At 37.0% G+C, this 15,160-nt stretch overlaps 1 protein-coding gene across 2 annotated transcripts in view; it reads right to left on the reverse strand.

Annotated features, from left to right (window-relative positions):
- Positions 1–1,011: 1,011 nt before the first annotated feature.
- The window catches only part of CEMIP2 (cell migration inducing hyaluronidase 2), a 30,530-nt gene continuing 16,381 nt past the window's right edge, over positions 1,012–15,160 (reverse strand). The window contains exons 9-21 of one of the 2 annotated variants that reach the window (XM_067315658.1): positions 14,548–14,636; positions 12,719–12,850; positions 12,169–12,204; positions 11,304–11,459; positions 10,292–10,469; positions 9,687–9,902; positions 8,724–8,932; positions 8,051–8,236; positions 6,544–6,763; positions 6,272–6,370; positions 4,971–5,119; positions 4,067–4,170; positions 1,012–3,544 (exon numbers count right to left, since the gene is read on the reverse strand). In XM_067315658.1, the coding sequence (XP_067171759.1) occupies positions 3,348–3,544; positions 4,067–4,170; positions 4,971–5,119; positions 6,272–6,370; positions 6,544–6,763; positions 8,051–8,236; positions 8,724–8,932; positions 9,687–9,902; positions 10,292–10,469; positions 11,304–11,459; positions 12,169–12,204; positions 12,719–12,850; positions 14,548–14,636 (1,971 nt within the window). In that variant the 3' untranslated portion in view covers positions 1,012–3,347. The remainder of the gene's footprint in view (positions 3,545–4,066; positions 4,171–4,970; positions 5,120–6,271; positions 6,371–6,543; positions 6,764–8,050; positions 8,237–8,723; positions 8,933–9,686; positions 9,903–10,291; positions 10,470–11,303; positions 11,460–12,168; positions 12,205–12,718; positions 12,851–14,547; positions 14,637–15,160) is intronic. The other variant, XM_067315659.1, reaches the window with a different exon arrangement.

The following is a 15,160-nucleotide window of genomic DNA, read 5'->3' on the forward strand; positions in this document are numbered from 1 at the left end:
CCAAGTCTGGCTTGGTAGACTGAAAGACTGGGAAAACAGGAGAGGTACAACCCAATCCCTAACATCTTTTGGAAACAGAGTTAATAGAGAAGGATGGTCAATTAATCAGAAGAATCCATGGACAGCAAAACATTGGGAAGAAAATTCCTTAGGGAATAAGACACCTAACTGGAGCAGCATGCCAGCCTCTATGGCCAGAGAGGGAAGCAATGGGGAGAGGAGAAATGCATGTAGGGCTTCTAGGGTGAAGATACTGCAAGTAAGTTTTTCTTGAACCGTTGTTTACTTCCATCCATGTCCAACTACTAGATCGTGACATGAGTTCTTATTTTATTGTTGTTTGCTAGCTACTACAAAGAACCCAAAAGGAAATTGTACATGCTGCTGATTGTTGTGAGTATATCTAGTCATATCTTCTAATACTTTGCGTTTCACTGTGGTAGCACAGAAAAGAATCTGTTATCAATACAGGGGTACTAAAAAGAAAAATTAATTCCAGGACATGCTGCCATATGGAGGTTTACAGAAGATCATTAAAAAGCAGAAATGTGCAGTATATGCTAGTGAGTGATGCTCATCATAGAGTCATTTCTCAGAAATAGAAATAATGAGAGACTGTGATGTTTTCTACTATTACTGAAAACATGTGCCACAGACATCATTTGCACCAGAGATGGAAGAAAGCTATTAAATCATAGTTCACACCCTGCAGATGGAGTAAACCATCTTCTACTAAAGAACTTCACAGATATTTAAAGGACAACATGTGATCTTCTGAGATCCAAGACTAGCAATTACACAAAACATACAAAACTGAACTAATCCTAGTGTGCGTGTTGAAAATTTCACTGGAAATGCCACACGAGAAAGAGATATTTACATTTCTAACTCTTCCAAGCAGTTCTGTATCAGCATTATTACTTATAAACTTGCACACACAAAAAGATCCCGAAAAATCACTTCATTTTTATGTTTACTTTAGCATAAATTATACATAAAAAAGAGGCCATTACATGTTCTAAGAACATTTACTCAGAAACCATTTCTAAATCAGGATATCCAGATGTCATCCCATTCAACTTGGACAAAACATTTGCATCCATATTTCCCAGTGCTCTCAACTCTTCTCCGAATGTAATTCCAAAGTAGAATGAAAGTGGAATATGGGCCATAAACCTCACAGGTCCATTGATGTGTAAAAAAAAAAAGTGGTTTATAATCTTCAGAACATATATTACAAAATTACTTAATAGAAGGACAGAAGAGACTAGCTCAAGCTTTCATTGCCTTGTCAGGTGTAAAAATTTATTTATCAAGTATTTAGGTTTACACAAAAGATGACGCTTCAACTGCAGGTCCGATTGTTCATCTCAGCATCTCTTACACTGGAATTATCTTGACATTTCCAAGTATGATTTTTTACAAGATGGCTTAGAACAGCTGAATCTAATGCATAATGGCCTACCTCACAAGCCCAAAGACCATTTTGTGTTTGGGATTTCTGTATTGAGCACGACCCACAGATAAGAATAGCAGAAATCTTAAGACCATTGTAATCCACAAATACTATCGTTACTGCATTCACAGCATTAGTAAACCACATTGCCCTGCATTATTAACATCAAACATTATAGCTAGTCTTAAAGATTTACCACATGCTTTTCTAACAAAATGCCTTTTTTACATTAAAACAGAACTGTTCATCAGAACAACTGCAAGATACGTAATCATCCATTTGGCTTGGTTTTACAATAAAAATAACATCAGTCATCTGTTTAACTTCACCACTTTGTGTTGTGCTCCTTTCCCCTACCCTCCCACTTAAGAACAAAGATATTAAAAACAGGCAGTTTAACTGTAGCACTGAGGTAGCATATTTTAGTTGAGCAGAATAATAGGTCTGCTATTGTGCATTCTCCCCTTTAAAGCATGATTTAAAAAAAAAAGGGGGGGTTCAGTTTCTTTGGAGAAGATAAGTGTGTAGTTCATTTCCAACAGCCACTCCATGTTAAATTCAAAGGACAAAGCGTCTCTGAATGGTAGATATGTTATACCAGACGGAATGAATGAGAACACGTACAATAAGGAGAAGGAACTATGTCAGTTGTGTTAGAACCATAGCTACATTTTAGCTCTATTGCACCCTATTATGAAATGCACCTTTACAGCCTCTGAAATTTAATTTCAAAGATTAGATCCCAAGAAAGGCCAGCTCTGTCTCAGTTCTTCTAAATGTGTTTCACCCAGAAAGGGTCAAATAGGTGTGACAAAACCAAAAGAAACCAAACAGGTCTAGTACAAAATCAATAGGAAATATCAACTTGAGTATATTAAGAGAGTCAAAGTTAAAGTTAAAAGATAAAACATGACTAACTGAAAGAACTGAGAGAGCTTTCTACTTTCTTCACTTAAAGTTAGATCTGGTGTAGCTTTAAAAAAAAAAAAAAAAAATCACTGCAAGAGTGGAAGTTTAGCTTCATGACAACTGAAAGTAACAAATGATTTCTCAGTTTTGCCCTGCTGGTTAAAAGCTTTAGAAGAAAAAGCTGAAATGAACCTGTACCCAAGATTGTAGCCTTAATACCCAGACTAATTGCTGAAGTAACTCTTACAGACTCCTGCGTATTTTGGGGGAGAACGGCAAACAGCGATCCCGAAGAGCCGCAGATTTCCCTGCTCCGTATGCCACGCTGGTGCAAATAGCCCTGGCAATCTCTGTTGCGCAGCCCATAACCCCCTGCCCTGGGCTGGATCTTGGAAACCCTCCTCCTCTCCTCCTTTCATACAGCAAAGCAAAAATGTCGCTACGGTTATAGCCCCTTGAGCCCGAACTGCATGCAGAAAAGGAATTGCTCTTTAGTATCTTGGAAAGCAGGTAAAGAATGTAACTGAGCTGACTGCTAAATGACCTCTCAGAAAAACATGTAAATGGCAGAGGGAAAAAGCAAATTAAGTTAAGATGACCAATTCAAGCTGTTAGAAAGAGAGATTTTAATGTTAATCTTTCAAGTAATTCAAGATGCACTCCAATATCTGCTATCAAAACTTTTAAGGCTTTTTTGAACACCCTCTTAAATACAAAGGAGTATTAAACAGAAAGAATTTGTTTACAGTAAATACAAACATCTGAAAAAATCTCTGAAACCTGTTTATACACATACTAATAAATTCTTTAATATTTTGTACAACTAGAAGGTGCACAGACTGGCATTCAAGCGGTCAATGTTGGCAAACGTCTGTCAAATAATAACATGATTTACTTGGATAACAATATAGTTTAAAATGCCATAAATTAAAAATAAGTTAGTTCACATTTTTTCCCCCAGCATTTATGTACATCTTAGTCTTTAATGAGATCTTGTAGCCTTCTTTAGAAGCTCCAGGTCTTTCCGTCGGCTTTTGATAGCTCTGGCACAGCCATACTCTTCCAGTTGTAAAGGGATATACTTCTCTATCTGAACTAGCCCTTGCCCAGCAGGACTGGTAAACAACTTAATCCAGGATGGCTTAAAGTTTCCTTTGAAGCCCAGAAAGGCCATGCTTCCTGTGAGAAAAAACAGCTTGGTATTACAGAAGCAGCCAAGTCCATTCAAGTACAACACACTAATGGCTCAGGAAGAAAATAACACACTGCTGTGATATTCTCCCCCCAGGACTCCTTAGTGCATTAATCCAATCTCAACTTCCCATGCAACTAACAAGGAAATATTAATTTGCATTTTTTTGTCATTTGTCATTAAATATTTTGAAAATTTTATTTGAAAACACAACATGCATGACAGTTATAAGCTTGCCGTCTCAATACAGGACTTGCGCCAGGGCTCTGAACTAGAACCGTGAGGCAGAGTGTGGTCTAGACCATGTGGTCTATAAAGCAATCGTCCCTCAAAATACCAACCGCTTTTAATCGCTACATTCAGATTTTGTTAGAACAGGAAGCACTAGACTGGCACAAGGAAGTTTTTAAAAATAGAACCAAAACCCCTCATGTTTGCTGGGTGAGGCACAAAATCTTGGTTTTGAAAAAAAGTCTGAGGAGAAGAGAAATGTGCAAAACTTCACCAACCGTTGCTCTGCAGGTAAGGCGGTTTGGCTGTCCCCAGGGACATTAAGGCTTCTGATATATTAGGACTGTCTATGTCACCTCTTGTGCTCAGCAGAACTATAGACCTGCATCAGAAACAATGCAGAGATGGCAATGGTTATAAATACTAAGTTTTCTGAATATTTTATTGCATGCTTTTACAGTTAGCAGGCCTAATAGCCCACTTGCTTAATAATACTCATGGCAATGCTATACATGGACATAGATAACATTCTCTGAGAAAGCGTTCCTAGAAAATAGTCTGTTTTAGAAGATAATTGTTATTAAAAAACAAAACTGACTTTTAAGATTAATTTCAAAACCATTTGGAAGTGTGATTAAAATACAGTTTGTTTAATGAATAATATTTTTGTATCAAAAAATCACATGAAAGCATTGATACAAAATTAAAATACTAGAAAGTTGATACTTCTGATGCTAACTTTTTCTCCTTGTTTAAAATGGGTTTAGTGATAAGTAATTTTCTCCCTGGATGAGAGAGAGAAGTCACTCCCTAGCAGTTTAACATTCTGTGACGTAGTTCAGATTTTTAGATAGTTTCAGACTTTATCAAATGAAGCAGTTAAACTGGAACATGCAGAATTTTCCAATGTAGCCTGTCTTCTACCTCAAAAGCAAATTTCCTTAAGTAAATGTCATGCAATAACATTTCTTAGCTTAAAAGAACAGCAACTTACAGTTTAACAAGGTCATTTAAGTGCACTGTTAAAATGAGTTTCTCTTTTTCCCTCAACATACATGTTTGGTTCACTTTTAGTGCTTCTGTATAAACACGGTTAGTGAAATCCTTGTTAGAGAGCAAAATATTTCCATGCAGAACTACAGTTTATGGGACATACTGTAAACAAATGTTCATTACACGTACCTTTGTGGAATTCCAGACTTTAAATATCCATCTACACGCTTAATGTCTACTTCAGAAAATAATTTATTTCCTGACACTGTGCCAATGCAGGCATCTACTACAACAATAAGTATACCATTATCCTTGAGGGAAAATATAGTGTCATTGACCTGAATGGGAGGAGAAAAAGATGGGAGGGAAAAAAACACAATTTTTTTTTTTTAAGTTACCTATGAATTCAACAGCTATTCTACTACACTCAAAGTTATCTTCATCTGGTTTAGACACAATGGTGTACAACTCTTCCCCAAAACACTTGCTTCTCACTAGCATCTCTTCATTTTTCTCCTGGAGAAGAGACTTTCGGTGGGACTTCTGAAATTGCATGGGAGTCTTTAGTCACCTGCTTTTATGCGGAGATCATATGTTTCAGGTGAGTTACTGCCTGCCTTTGTAAGTTCTCCTGTTTGGGGAAGCTAACATTCAGATACCGAACTGTCTGCGCTTCTTGCAAGAGCTCAGTTGATCTGCCTCTGCGGCAGTCCCAGTTTTAGCCCCTTTTTTCCCATGAAATGCTCTTATTGCTTATGATAAAATGCAAAAAGGCCCCTAAATTTTGTAGCTTCTGTGTAAAGATTGCTGTGCTAAAAGATCACGATCGATTTGTCTGTCTAGATAATTCAGAGTTTTACTATTTCAGTCAAGACAACGCATTTAAATTGCAGGATGTCTGTCACATACAGACTTTAAGCTTTGTGGTAGGAGGATAATAATGATAATTCTAAAGAGAATTCTATCATCTTCAGCATCACGTACAAGTCTCCTTCAGCTTCCAAACAGAAAAAAAATCGAAGTAAACCAAGTTTTATACAATATCACAGCACTACACACATCAGCACAGCATCAGAACAAATACAGAAATTTCTATGTATTCTTCTGTAATTGCAGTTTTGAAGGAGTTTAATAAAGCTTAATGGTTAGCACAAAAATTATTTCAGCAAAAAGTATTATTTAACAAATAGTTTTTTAAAAAGCAGCCATCAACAACGTATAACAAACCAGATTTTAACAGGAATGTGCAGAGTTTAAACTCTTCTTTACTAGCACGATTTTCCCTCCAGCAGCAAAGGATTTGAATACATAATGGAGGGTTTTGGAGCCTAACTTTCTGAGGGAAAAACATTAGCTTGATGTTTTTTTAAACTATGAACCAACAGTTATCTGAGTGAAGCGAGCTCAGCATTACGTAAAGCTGTACAACTCCTGTAATATAAACTGCTGAAGAGAAAGCTTTTTAGAAGAAAACCATAAGCAATACTTACAGAAATAAATGCTTGCTGACCTCCACTTAACTCTTTTTTACCAGGAGAATTAATCTGCACAAGGAGGTAGTTCTTGTGAGGATCACTGGTGAATACCATCTGGATAGCAAACAAAACACTTTTAAGTATACACGTGCAGATGTCATCTACATCACACCAGGTATAACTTACTCAAATAATCTATGCTCCAAAGCCAATGTACCCATCTAATCATCAACAAGGCTGTTATTTCTGTTTCTAGCCCTGACAATAAATATAATGACATAATTTACCTGAGTTGCGCCACACTTTTTACACAGTACAGTAGTTTTTACTGGCATTTGCTTTATGACAGTTGGCCCTTGGTAGTACTTTGGATAAGCTTTTGCCATGCAGTTACTGATCCCCTTTGCTGAATCTTTGGTCACAATCTTGATCCTTTCACATCCCTGAGATGAGCAATAACTGTGACCATCCCTATTATATTTGGCTTGAAGAAATAAAAACAGTAATCTATGCAAAAGGTGGAAAAAGAAAAAAAAAAGTAGATCATTTACTAGAAAGATACATATTTACATAAAATTTAATGGCTACACTGTGATTTTAAGAAGCAGGGAAATAACTATTTACATCATTTACTAGAAAGATACATATTTAGATAAAATTTAATGGCTACACTGTGATTTTAAGAAGCAGGGAAATAACTATTTACATCAGCATTTACTTCTGCACAATTGTTTAAGCTATTTCAAAATATCTACAGTTTTTAGAATTAGAAAGTCTCTGCTGACATATCTGAAATCCAACAATTACAGGGGACATCATTACAAATGGATCTGTTCTGAAAAGAGTAGCCACGCCCCAAAACAGAGGCTTGCAGGAAACAAAAAACAAACTGCAGAGCACAAACGTTTTCTTTGATCATAGATCTTGACAGATACCCAGTAACTGTTTGGATATTCGTCTTCACCCACCAACACTGGACAAAGTAGTTGCATTTTTGCATGTTAAGCAAACACCTGAAAACGCATTTTAGGGCGTAGTGGTCATTATTGTTCCCACGGCATAGAGACCGATAATAATTCTTCTATCATTTAATTGTTATCACGGAAGCTTTTAGACAAAGGAAACTTAAATGTCTTTTAAAAGCTACACTCATCAGCACATTTACCACAGATGGACAGAGTAACATATAAGGGAACAAAGCCCTGTATTAATCAATTGCTTATAAACTAAAGAACAAAATTTGCAAGTGATGTATGTAGAAATTTTCTAGTAAGTTTACTGTATCTTAAATTTCCAAGAAGTGTCAGTGTCAGAAGTACTTTTGAAGGGGAGACTAGGACTTCTAAGTACTTCAGATAATTCTGAAAACAGAGTAGTATTTTCAGAAATGGGTATGTACTATCTTCAAAACATTCGTGGAACCAAAACCTTTCTTGAAATTTCTAGAAATTTCAGTTTAACAGGAAGGCACAAATTTTCTTTTAAGACTTAAAGTAACTAGATTTCTTCCTGAAAGACACTGCTCTGCAGCACTCCAGGTACTATGTTTTCCCCAGGCCTGGGGCAGGAAATAGCTGTGACAACTGTGGTATTCTTGGAAAAATATTTTAAGGACAACCACTGTATTTTGGAAATTTGAAGTCACGTAAAGTATTCTTTCACTTATGCTTTGGGCTCTTTTGAAATCGCTTTCCTCTTATGCGGATATTTCAGAGTTGATTTTAAGAGTATCGAACTGGCCATGTTAAGGTTAAACAACCTGCCTTCCTGCAGGGCCAAGCTACAAGGAGTTACCCAGTACTGCTGTCAAAATAAAACTTCTTGTCTGATCGATTCTTTTCGAGTTCCAGCATTGAAGATACAGGTGTATAACGCTCTGTCTTGGTCGACAGAGCAGACGACTGCCTTTGAAAGGTTTCCAATACTATAACAAAATCCGTATTTGGTTGATAACAAAGACCAACACGAATCCAGTCATTCCTGAAAATAAAATCAAATGTATGATTCACCACAGGAACAGTTTGGATGACAATGTGCAGCAAACGGATCATTCAAAAAATAAGCAACAGGAATACAGAAATCCCCCCACATCCTCAAACCAGATCATTCTTTCTCTCTCTGCACAAAATGTTTCATTAAATATTACCCTTATGATGTTTGATTTTATACTTCAGATATTTAATTAGTTTATCTGACAACAAGATCAAGTATGCCAAACCACTCAATTCCTGCTCTGCATAACTTCACTGTTTGACACTTTCTTCTCCAAATAATTTTCCTTAAAAACACCTTTAACTTTAGGTGCAGGCCTGCTGTTTAAGCTCAGGCTTTTCACATTTTAATATTTGTAGCAAAAAGTCAATATCCAGTTTCACTGATGGTTGACAACTTTCATGCATGCTAATTCTGCAGGACATTACTTCAATGTTGCTTTATAAATCAACAATAATAAATAAAATAAACATACTTGTTGAAGTTAATGAGATAAAGATAAGTGACATTTGGAGCTTTTCCATTCCAATGTATTGTGTAGCCCTTTTGAAGCATCACTACTGGCTGGTATTGTTGAAAGATGGCTCTCTGATTAATACCTCGCAGAACCATGGGATTGGACGGGTATTCATCTCGTACAATGGTCATGGAAAGGTTCTGCCCATTCCATGTTTGGACGTAAACCTACAGGATATTAAGGGGGAAGAAAAGAAAGAGGAAGGGTTTGGACACAGTCTTTTAATCAGTGCAAAAACAAATGAATTAGTGAAGAATAATCAGTGCATTATGAACAGAGATGCTACATTCTGAGGTTCTGAACAATGCAAGACCCAGACAGAACTCTTTTTTAGGAGCCGTTTGTAAAAAGACTGTAGATTTTGCCCATTTTATAGACTAAAAAAGGGGATGGAGAAAGGAAAAGAAAGGTATAGAATCAATTAAGGTGCTGGGCCAAATTCATACCCAACATGAAGTAGAAATCAGAATTTTCTAGGCAAGAGATTTGTAATTCAGAAAGCTGTATTTAATATTTTCATTAAAAAAACAAACAAAAAACCCCCACAAAACCACAAAAACAAGAAAACAAGACCCAGCCCATGAACAAAAGACAGTACTCCAGTGGAAGAAAATCTCCAGTGTAAAAATGTCCTAGCAGATAGGAGTGCAACATGGAACTTATCCTGTGTAAACTCACAGAATAAACTTTTGTTTTTACCTTGCTGCATTTAATATTGTACTCTGTGTTTACATACTGAGAGTTATGCAAATTACAGAACTTGCCTGAAAATACATATAATACATATAAAAGTAGTTGAAATACTTTAGATTAAAAAAAAGAAATCCTTCAGTATTTTTAAAGATAGGGAATTTTGTATGCTATCCCCTCAATTGTTCATTTTCTAGATTTGTTAAAATAGAAGGCTGCAACAGTACTAGCCTGAGCATACGTCCCACTGCAAATCACTCCATTCCATTCTGTATTGTTAATGCATTTGGGGTGCTGAATCAGGTAGTTATCCATTCTGCCAACATAGGTATCCTTGTAGTCAGTCACCGAACCGTCCAGGTCATGGAATATTGAGGTCTTGTCACCATCCAGATCTCCATCTTCAAACCAGGGACCAGGTTTTCCAAAGAAGACTTTCAGAGAAACCTGATAATAACAATCCAAATACTTAACTTACTGCTAGGTGAAGCACAAATTAACACTTGCACAATTCCAGAAATAGAGGAATTTGACAGAGTTGATTAAAAACCTTCTGGCAAAGGCAGTGGAATCTTGCAAACAGAATTTCATTTTTTGGTAGTAGGCTCAAGTCAGGTTTTTTGCCCAGCAGATCTTTACTGCAACACACTTTCCATCTCAAACAACATGCCCTTTTGTTCAGGGGACAAAGGACACCTTGGGTGACCTCCCACCAAAAGATAAATTCTGGAACAGGATGTATGGAAAAGATGACTGGAGCCCTTAGATGATAAAAATACAGCAAGAAGAAAGCAAAGCCTCTTACAGGTTTAAAAGCAAACTTGTAACAAACTTACATTCGAACCAAATTTCACAAGAGAAATGTTGTTTTTAGGTGTCATCTGCCATGCGTTCTTCATCAAGAAACCAACTGCACTGGTAAATCTGTCTGGAGTTGGCACAAAGTTTTTGAATGTGCATTTGGTAAGATGAATGGGTCCATCATAAATTTGAAAACCTCTGATTGGAAACGTCCTGTTAATACAAGTAAATATTTAATGGTTTTTAAAATAGCATCCTGTAACAATAACCATCACAAGCCTCAACTGGTGTTAGAAATAGGTTTTCTCTCATTCAAGAATCTGGAAAGCAACACGAAGACAATGACTTACAGATCAGATCTTTGTAAAGGAAAACCTATTTCTAGACTTATCTACATGACTCAAACTCCCAAGCCTTGACTCTTTGAATTTTCTTGCTAGAAGAGCGAGCTGTCGTAGTCCATCTGCAAATCCGTCCTTTCCCCAGAGGGGGAACACTGTAGAAGAATACTACCACTTGTTCAACTAGCTTGAGTACCTCATGAATCACCACCACATTCACCTCTCAAATAAGTGAGCCCTCACAAGCGGCTAAGTGGCATAAAATCAGTCTGGCCTAGACCTAGCTTTCACCTCTGTGGCAAGGGGTAAGATCTGGCACCATGTTAAACAAGCATCACATCAAGTCAGAGGGGGAAAGAAAGGATCATTATCACAGACAGATTTAGACCATAGTCCCAAACTGTCCCTTGAATTCCCTTTATCTGAAAGCTTTTTCTTTCTTTCTTCCAGGACCAAATGTTTTAAAAGACTAGACTTTCATTACTAAAGTAGGGTAACTTAAATTGGTAAGGAATAAAAATCTTCTGGTGGCATAAAATCAAAACAATTTGCAAAAAGGCAAGAGTGACACAGCTGTCATGCAAAATGTTAAAACTTTGTCACCTTCAACAGTCTTCATCTCCTACAGAGCATGGAAGAAAGGAGCTTATATCTGATACAAAGAGAATTTCTGGGGCAGTAGTTATTTCAATCATAAAATACTTACCGATTTCTAGGCAGAGTGCGCGTTTTATTGTCTATTCCTCCAGTTCCCCAATATTTATTTTGGCCGCTAGGAATCCCATAATTCTTGCTCTCACCTACAAACAGAGACTCAGATACCTCCTGGCTGGCACCTTCATCATTTGGGAAGCTCCCATCACTATCAAAGCAATTTCAGAGAGGAGCTTTTAGTTAATGTTCTCCAGCAGATGAAAACACCAAGCCATGGTACTATTTCTGTTTTTACAATGGGCTTCAAAAAGCAAAGCAGTCTACACTTCATTTATGATACTTAAAGCAATAAATTTAATCATTAACAATATTTCAGACTAATTGCTTAAAAGGCTAAATACACTTGCGCAGAACTGGCATTGCATTTTCTTTTCTCCCCTTGTAGTCCTGCGCTTTCAGAGCCCACAGCCACAATTCTAGACCCATTTTGTTGTTACCTAAACTGACAACAATTTCAGCATTCTACCAAAGTCATTTAATTCTCTTGTATTAAAATGAGACTCTGCTCACTTGAAAGACTCATCCTCTTCCTTTTTCTACTCAATTCTTCAGGGAGAAAACCAAAGCTGCCTAAGGAGTCGTACTATACCAAAAACACTGGAATAAAAATGACCCTTTTGCTGAAAAGGCAGCGAATTGTGGTGTAAAGCCAGCACATATTGAATTAAAGGGCAAGTTCTGACAGCCATGTCAATTTACAGCCTTAATAACATATTTTGCACCCCTGGAAATAGATCTGGGCCCCAAAATGAAACTATATCCTTGTGCAGACATACCTATTAATTTTGATAGAAGTATTTATATTTTCTAAACTTTTAAGCAAGTAAAAACACAAGTGATTAACACAAAGTACTCACCTAGCAAATGTCAAACCTATTCCATTGTCTGCAAACCTAAAAGAAAGTTTTTCAAATCAAGCTTCAAGTCATATTTTCTGAGTTATCCTTCAGTAAAATAAGAGCACATCCTGTTTTGAACTGCAGAAAGCTTGAGTTTTTGTATTAATGAAATTCAGAACCCCCCCACATTTATAAATTACTCTTATAAAAATGCTGATGTTTAAAAAAGATCAAGTAATCTTTTATATATATTTAAGCGGAAACACGATAGCTTCAGGGAAGTCATAAAAATCTCAGTCCAAATGTATGGTCTTAACCAACTTTTGGACTTCATTCTTTTCTATTATGCAAAGTTTGTGCTTCCATTTAAGGCAGGTTCCCATTTAACCATGTATAAACTTGTTTCATCTAAAGTATTGGGATATTGTGAAAGTAGTGGAAGATATTGAGAAGCTCCCAGAGTTAAGCATCAGTCCTCTCTTACAACCCTGCTGTAATACATTGTCATAAACACATCTTCTGGAGAAACTTCTTACCCAAATGCAGCTGTTTACCTCTGGATACCTACCCTGAGTTCTGAATGAGGATATCCCCTCCCCTGATCCAGGCCCCATGATCGTTGTTTTTGAAAGAGATCAATCTGTCAATCAGGGCAGCAACTCGGGGCTTTTCAGGGTCTGCATCTTGATGAGGCCGAAACCTGGGACAGAGAAAACAAATGCTTAAAATAAAAATACTATTTGTTTTATATGTGTCATATGTGTAGGGCTGAGAGAGACTGAAAGCTAAACACTCACACTCATCGGAGAGGCAAAATCAACTCTGCTTCGTGTTTGGAAGTGACAGAAACCAAAACTAAGCGCATCTGCAGTTCTCCATTTCTAGAAAAGTGTCTACATGGACCTAATCGTGTGGGAGCTTCTCTTTTCTCAGAACTCTCCAGCCCTTTGTTCAACCTCCCTCAACTTCTCGGGCTGCACCTCACTCCCCCTTTAGCCCCCTGCTTTTTCTCCCTGCCTTATGTATCCTCTCCCCACTTCTATTGCGGCATTAACATGAGAGTTTGCTGGAGGGAATTAAGTCTCCTTGGCAGGATACATACACAAGGCTGCCCTGCACCAGGCAAGAAAAGGCTGGAGGTTTGTCTGACTGTTGCCTCGAACTCGCATGGTGTTGAGGAGCGCTCCTTGTTCAAGCGCACCTGAGATGGTCCTGTATGTCAGCTCAGGTGAGCACTCCATACTGCCACCAAGATGGTCTCATAGGGTAACTTATGGCTGCGATCTATTTTAGCCAACAGGAAGAAACGGCCAGATTAGAGACTGGTGGAAGCTGTCACATAAATTAACCTCAAAATTGCAGACGAAATGCATTATAATACATAATAGATTATAAAACATAATCTGCTCAAATTAAATTTTTATAAAAGTACTTATTCCCCTTATCCCAACCATCTTGCCCTCTATCTGGGATCTGCTGTATCACGATCCCTGTCTCTGGAAGTTTCCACATGAGAGGGGGAAGAAGTAGGGAATGCTTGTTTTTGACAGTCTCTGGATCCTTGATTAATATTAAAATTCCTCAAGTCTGATTCCATGCACAATTATTAGTGACCTCATATCATTACATTCAAGTAATCAGCACAGTAATCAATACAGTAATCTTCCTGAACTATATTTTCATTTTTAAGGTTCAGTGATCACAACAGAATATCGATGAATATAACTACTCAGTATTTTCCCTCCCATTTGACATTTGCTCACTAAGCACAGATATTTTATTTGAAGTTCAGGACAAGACTAACCAGACACAATATAACCTGGAAATCTCCCAAACTCTCCACTATTGTCTCTCACTGTCTCATTGCCTCTCAATGTGTTTGATTTGCACTATCTGAGCAAATAACTTACTATAAAACTGTACCACTGAACTATGAACTCCGACTCTAGGAGGTATGCCAGGAAACTTTCAGCAGTAGGAAAGGCAAGTGTATGTATTACTTACCACTTGTACGCCTTTTTCAAACAAGTATTTAAGACTGAACCATAAATCAGAAAAACAGATTTTAAAATAAACCTTTACTTTTAGCAGCAATACCAGAAAATACTTTGACCGTGACAACAGAGCATGGTTAAAATGAATTCTAAAAGGCTGAAAACCACGTTGGGCAAAGGCTCAGGAGGAACAGCCAGCTCCTTTAAAGCACACCATGCTCTGTTGTTCCTAAAACACATGAACATATCAGAAAAAAGGTATGACCTTATTTTTCAGTTATTAATATAATGATTAATTAATATTAATATAATAATATTTAGAATATGTTTTTCCTCATGTGAATGTACAAACAATCTCAGACCCTATCCATTTTTCACAGATTTGATAGAGAATATCCTTTACCTTGCATTGTTGTCCAAACAAAGGTATTCTCTGGGATCGTCAACACTGGCATTAGTTGTTTTAACACCCTTATCAATGAACAAACCAGCCTGAAACAAACAAGGAAAGACATTTCATACTATCCAGCACTGAAGGCTTTTAACTAGTTATCTTCAGCAATAAATACAAGCATTAGATTTTTAAAATTAAAAAATTACAATGCATTCAATACACTATATTACATACTGTCTGACCTTTCAATTGGACTTAGCTGACATATTCTCTAGAAAAAAAACAGATAATCTATGCTAAAGGGGGGGGGGGGAATTACATGGGATCAAAAAAAAAAAAAAAAAAAAAAACCCAAAAAACCAACCCACCAAACCACACATACCCCCTATTCCTGGAAAATCATTAAAGTTCATTCTAAGTTTCTTTCACATCATCTGATTATCTGAGGTTTTAGACTTTCTTCCACATGCTGTTCTGGACAATCTGGAAACCAATCTTGTAGTGAATTCAAAATATTCTCACACATGTCACCAATGGAAAAAAAAATGAACTGTGCAAGATTGTTTTGTCTTTTAGTTTAAAACTCAATCACCTTTACCACTAAAGCTAACTTTCACCCAAG

Source organism: Apteryx mantelli, chromosome Z (assembly GCF_036417845.1).
Source record: "Apteryx mantelli isolate bAptMan1 chromosome Z, bAptMan1.hap1, whole genome shotgun sequence".
Classification (NCBI taxonomy): Eukaryota; Metazoa; Chordata; class Aves; order Apterygiformes; family Apterygidae; genus Apteryx; species Apteryx mantelli.